General features: G+C 43.1%; 1 protein-coding gene across 1 annotated transcript in view; it reads right to left on the bottom strand.

Moving 5' to 3' along the window:
• The window catches only part of ppargc1a (peroxisome proliferator-activated receptor gamma, coactivator 1 alpha), a 53641-nt gene that overhangs the window by 31233 nt on the left and 16459 nt on the right, over positions 1 to 5949 (bottom strand). The window contains exon 4 of the mRNA XM_079490634.1: positions 5727 to 5779. Within this exon, the coding sequence (XP_079346760.1) occupies positions 5727 to 5779 (53 nt within the window). The remainder of the gene's footprint in view (positions 1 to 5726; positions 5780 to 5949) is intronic.

The raw sequence follows: 5949 nt of genomic DNA, 5'->3' as shown, positions 1-5949 counted from the left end.
AGGGAAACACCTGAAAGCAAATGATCTTATCAGGCTCCGCTCAGGCCTCACCACTTACCCACAGCATAAAAGCTATTTGCTGATTACTAAATAAACGCATTATCTTTTACCTTGACTTCTGTATCGAGCGGTGTGTGCTTGCTGCTCATAGAGCCAGGCAGGGGGTTGCTACTGCAGTGAGCATGGTGCTTATCCTGCACCGTGACTTTGTGAGCACGTTATCACAGCAGATTTCTCTCCTGCCTGCTCTGAGCTCTCTCCGGTTGTTGTTTGTGTATGTGCTGCACGTGTGCGTGACAGTAGCAGGCAGACACAGAGGACTTCACAAGCCCCTCACATGTCATGCGAGTTGCAAAACAACACAGTGGATATGACATCTATGAGTATAAAAAAAAGGAATATACTTCAAAAGAAAGTGCACATGCAAAAGGCTCGAATCGAAACAATTGTATACCACACACATCAACAACACATGGAATGATACAGGAAGGAAGGAAAGGCTGGGAAAGCAACGTATAAGAAATCTTTCTTTCTATCGTCGATGTGGACGACTCTCAAAGTCCATCTCAAAGGACTCCCAGAACCATTCTCACCTGGAATACTAATCATGTGCCCTTTTATTTTAGCTATAGCCATTGTAGGAGAAAGCTTTCGCACACCTAGAAATCAGGCGTATGCACTAGGGCATTCACTTCTAGTCATTTTTACTAGTTGACTAGTTGCCTAGTTTACTAGTCGACTAGTTGTTTAACTACCTATTATGTAAAAAAATTAAATAGATTAAAAAAATAAACTTTTCTTTTTCATTTTTTTGGGGGAAATAAATATTTGTACATTGAAAAACTGTGTACATGGTGACTATAACTATAATCTACCTGATCTTGAGGCCTACAAAATCGGGGAAAAAATAAACTTTTTTTTTTTCTTATGAACTAGTCAACTAGTACCAACAAGGTCGACTAGTGGATTTACTAGTCGACTAGTAAACTAGTCAACTAGTTGCTTAATGCCCTAGCGTATGCACAGGTGCGTAGGCCAGTGGACACCAATGAAAGCAATAGAATACACCCGCACACTGTGTATTTGCTCTGTACATGCAGTATTTTCTTATTTAATGAAGCAACGTTTCGTTGCCTGACGTTGCCTGATGAAATGTCCGGAGAGACCGAAACGTTGCTTCATTAAATAAGAAAATACTCATGTACCGAGCAAATACACAGTGTGCGGGTGTATTCTATTGCTTTCATTTTAGCTAGCCATCAATTCTCTTGGCTTCTTTTGCTATAGCAAGCTAAACATCACCCACATTCATACGATAACAGAACTAAGTGCGATGGATAAAAAACACTTGATGACACGCATCCAATGCCCCAAAATCCCTCTAAGCCTAAACCACCTATTCAGACATTACATAACACTAACACACTCGTGCCCTAAAAGAGAGTTTCCCGGAAATGGTCTTCTGGGGCAAAAAGCTGATTAAAATGAGATTATTTATAAAACTGTTGAGTTCATAAGGTCAGCAGCCAGGCCAATCATGGCCAAAATACGTGTCCATTTTTATTCAAGATGGATATCCCTTAACCCATTTTGACCTGGGAACGATTCTACAAATGTCTTCTAAATCCTGACAGTTTTCTGAAAAACCTCATGTTTTCTATGTCAGTCGTTCTCAAACATTTTCATGTCAAGGACCCCAAAAATATATGTATTTGGCCACCGACCCCCATCTGAAAATATGTTGTTCCAGGAACCCCTCCAGAAGCAAAGATTTGAGTTAAAAACATTCGCTCTGAAAGAATATATTCAAAGATTTGTGCGTCATTTTCACGATTTTTAAAAAATAGCAGATCTACAAGCTCGTAGCGCGGCACTCGGTGCCGCGCTATGAGCTTGTAGATCTGCTATTTTTCAATAGCTAAAGCATAACATAATGCTTTAAAACACCAAAAGGGGTTCCCGCCCAGAATGGATTAATGATTTCCAAAACAAACGCATTGTAATAATCATGTTGACGGGTCATCTGCAGCAGACACAGCCCTGTCTTTTATAGGACTGCAACTAAACTAAATATTGTGTGTATAGCTTCATCACAAGAAGTGGTGAAGATAAATTTAAATTAATTCCAAGATCATGTTATACTGAATGAGTTGTGAATCAGTGCATGGCCAAAACCAAATTGCTAGTACAGAAACACCCCCTTCTTTCTCCTCAAGTTTCACGAAATCAAACAAATGAAAGGTGACAGCTTTCAGACCCAAAGCCAGCCAGGCATACTGCCTGCCGAATGTAAGGAGACAAAAAAATGGTTTGTGTCCAAAAAGGTCAATACAAGAACTTCACACAATTAGCTCTTGTTCTTATAAAAAGGGACCCAAAATACTGAATATTTTTCCATCTGCAGCAGGGACCAAAAAGTATAGTCTGTGACAAAAAGAAAGCAAAGCAAAGCACCTTCTGCCCGTTAGTTTGAACACAGGGTGCCCTGATATAGGACGGCGAGAGTGAGTCATCCAAGCAGCCAGCCGCCACTAACGCATGAACAGAGTCCTGAAGAGGCTCTCAAACTATTTGTAGACTTAAATGCTCTAACTCATTCTGGGCGGGAACCCCTTTTGGTGTTAGCATTATGTTATGCTTTAGCCATTGACAAATAGCAGATCTACAAGCTCGTAGGTCTGCTATTTTTGAAAAATCGAAGAACGACTGACATAGAAACATAGCTTTTTCAGAAAACTGTCAGGATGTAGAAGACATTTTTAGAATCTGATCTCAGGTCAAAATGCTTTAAGCAGGGGGAGAAATAAGCTATATATTTGAGCATGCAGTGCACATCATAGTACAGCTCAACTAGGGGCTGACGGTTTTCTTTTCTGCATGGATGACATAAAGCTCTTCTCACGATCACAAAACCCTCGTCGTAGTGCCGGAAAGCTAGACCGTTTCACGTGAAGATGTCTGTGGTGCTGCACACGACCATGACCACAACAACGTCACAGAAAGATGTCTGTGGTGCTGCACACGACCACGACCACAACAACGTCACAGAAAGATGTATGTGGTGCTGCACACGACCACGACCACAACAACATCACAGAAAGATGTCTGTGGTTCTGCACACGACCACGACCACAACAACGTCACAGAAAGATGTCTGTGGTTCTGCACACGACCACGACAACGTCACATAAAGATGTCTGTGGTTCTGCACACGACCACGACCACAACAACATCACAGAAAGCCAACACATGCACACTCATCTATAAGACATGGTTTCCACTGATGACTCAAAAGACATTTTATGAATCATATCTTTGTTCTCTAAAAATACAGTCTCTTGGATTGAATCAACGGTGGTGGATTTCGTTGAAATGTTCCTCTTTTCTGTCTTCTGTCATTATGGAATCATGGAAGGTGCCACAACTTCAGCCACAACAAACTTAATTCCTCCTAAACAACTTGGATTTGATCCCAGGTCTCCCAAAAGCATTTTCCCATTCATCATAAGGTGAATCCCCCTTTGTCAAAGTGATACGTTCTGCTACTGTACTGCTCATTTAGACCAGAGGACGATTCTACAAAAGATTCTAAATCCTGACAGTTTTCTGAAAAACCCATGTTTCTATGTCAGTGGTTCTCAAACATTTTCATGTCAAGGACCCCCAAAAATATACGTAATTGGCCGCCGACCCCCCATCTGAAAATATGTAGTTCCAGTGACCACCCAGAAGCAAAGCTCTGAGTTAAAACTGTTCACTGTGAAAGGATATATATTCAAAGATTTGTGCCACATTTTCACGATTTTTCAAAAATAGCAGACCTACAAGCTCGTAGCGCGGCACTCGGTGCCGCACTATGAGCTTGTAGATCTGCTATTTTTCAACAGCTAAAGCATGGCACAATGCTTAAAACACCAAAAGGGGTTCCCGTACAGAATGGGTTAAGTTGACACCTCTATGAAATCTGATCCCGGACGAGTGCCTAAATATCGCCACGAAAAATCAAACATGGGTTTTACCATAATGGAAAACCAAACATACCGCTTATCCAAAGGGGAATCCATAATGGCTATTGGAGATATTCGGCTTATACTCTGCTACACGGACTGAATTCCAATTGCCTGAGGAAGAGTTGACACTTGAAAACATTGCAAACCTACCGGTATATAAATCCATTCTTAATGTGTTCGAAAACCAAACCAAAACATTGTAAATGTAGTGCATTTAAGGCTATTGATAAATGAGTGTTTTTTTTTGCATTATTATACATCGGATGTTTGTCTGTTTGGGAACACTACCACCTGGTTTTTGTGCAGTAATAAATTCCAAGCGACATTACTGCTGTTCTCTTGACATCTTTGGTAAAAGAGACAATTTCTATGTCTAGTTATAGGGACACTAGCCTCGATACCCAGGCTTTCATTTCGTCTGCGCGAAAAATGAAAGCCTGGATTTACGCATGGGCTGCACTGGCCTAAACGTGGGAGTCAACCCTTCCGCGTAGGCGTCGCTTCAAATGATGTGACGTCAGGGCTCTGAGCGGTGTGTGCACCCCTCAAAATAACACCGTGAGGAAATCATTACCAGTGGAACTTCAAACGAGGCTATGCGAGGAAAATGAGGAGAATGGCTGAAGAACCCACCACACCGTCTCCACACTCTGTGGAAATAACTTTGACAGTCCGTTAGAATGGTATACTCCAGCAACCAGTGGTTTCTGCTTCTGGTCGACACAATAACAGTGCTGCACTGGGGGGGAGGAGAGGCCGGGGCTGACGGACAGATCGGTGAACCAATCAGGGTGTGCGTAAATCTGAGCCGCGGCCCTCCCATCTAGGCCAGAAATGTCTAGCGTTAGCTCAGGCTATAGGGACACCAATAAACTAACAAATAGACCGTGTTTGGGACATGGTATGTGAATGTAGAAGTGGCTGTGGGAGTTCAAGGGGCTCGACTATAGACCGCTGCCACCGCTAGGCATGCTGGGAGAGAAAACACACACACGACACACACACACACACACGTATAAACGCACGCACACACACCTTGGATCGATCTTCCTTTCCTGGACAGGGGAAGCGGCCCGTCACCCAGACTGATAGGGCTTCACATCGAATCACTGCCCTTCACTCACTGAAGGCCTGTCTCTGGATCCTTCACCTCCATCTGCCCCCCCCCCCCCCCCTCTCTTTCGAGGTATCCCTTTCACTGTCCCGCTGTCCGTTATTCATACCCCTCTCTCGCGGCGTGCGGATATCACGGGTATCGCGTTCGCTCACTTTTTGTTCTCGCGCCTCTCTCACTCTGTCGTTCTTTCTTAACCCATCTTAGGCGGGAACCCCTTTTGGTGTTTAAAGCATTATGTTATACTTTAGCTATTGAAAAATGGAAGACCTACAAGCTCATAGCGCGGCACCGAGTGCCGCGCTATGAGCTTGTAGGTCTTCCATTTTTGAAAAATCGTTAAAATGTGGCACAAATCTTTGAATATTATATTCTTTCAGAGTGAACGTTTTTAACTCAAAACTTTGCGTCTGGAGGGTCCCTGGAACAACATATTTTCAGATGGGGGTCGGCGGCCAAATACATGTAATTCCTAGGGGTCCTTGACATGAAATAGTTTGAGAACCACTGACAGAAAACTGTCAGGATTTAGAAGACATTTTGTAGAATCGTCCTCAGGTCTAAATGGGTTAAATTTGTTCGTTTTCTCTCTGCACACACACAGCGTTGCGCCGTGCCTTCCTCTTCCCCCTCTCGTCCTCCTGTCTCAGTCGGTCTTCGTTGCACGAGAGGAGGAGGAGTGTAAGAAGCATTCTAGGAATCCACTGTTTGTACAACCGAACCCACTATACAAAGTATACACCATTAAATAATACAGGAAAAAACGTGTGCATGGCATGGGCTCCATGCGTATGTGTGTGTGTGTGTGTGTGTGTGTGTGTGTGT

Source organism: Electrona antarctica (assembly GCF_951216825.1).
Source record: "Electrona antarctica genome assembly, chromosome: 21".
Taxonomy (NCBI): Eukaryota; Metazoa; Chordata; class Actinopteri; order Myctophiformes; family Myctophidae; genus Electrona; species Electrona antarctica.
Note: the sequence above shows the minus strand (reverse complement) of the source record. Positions and strands in the feature narration are given on the sequence as shown.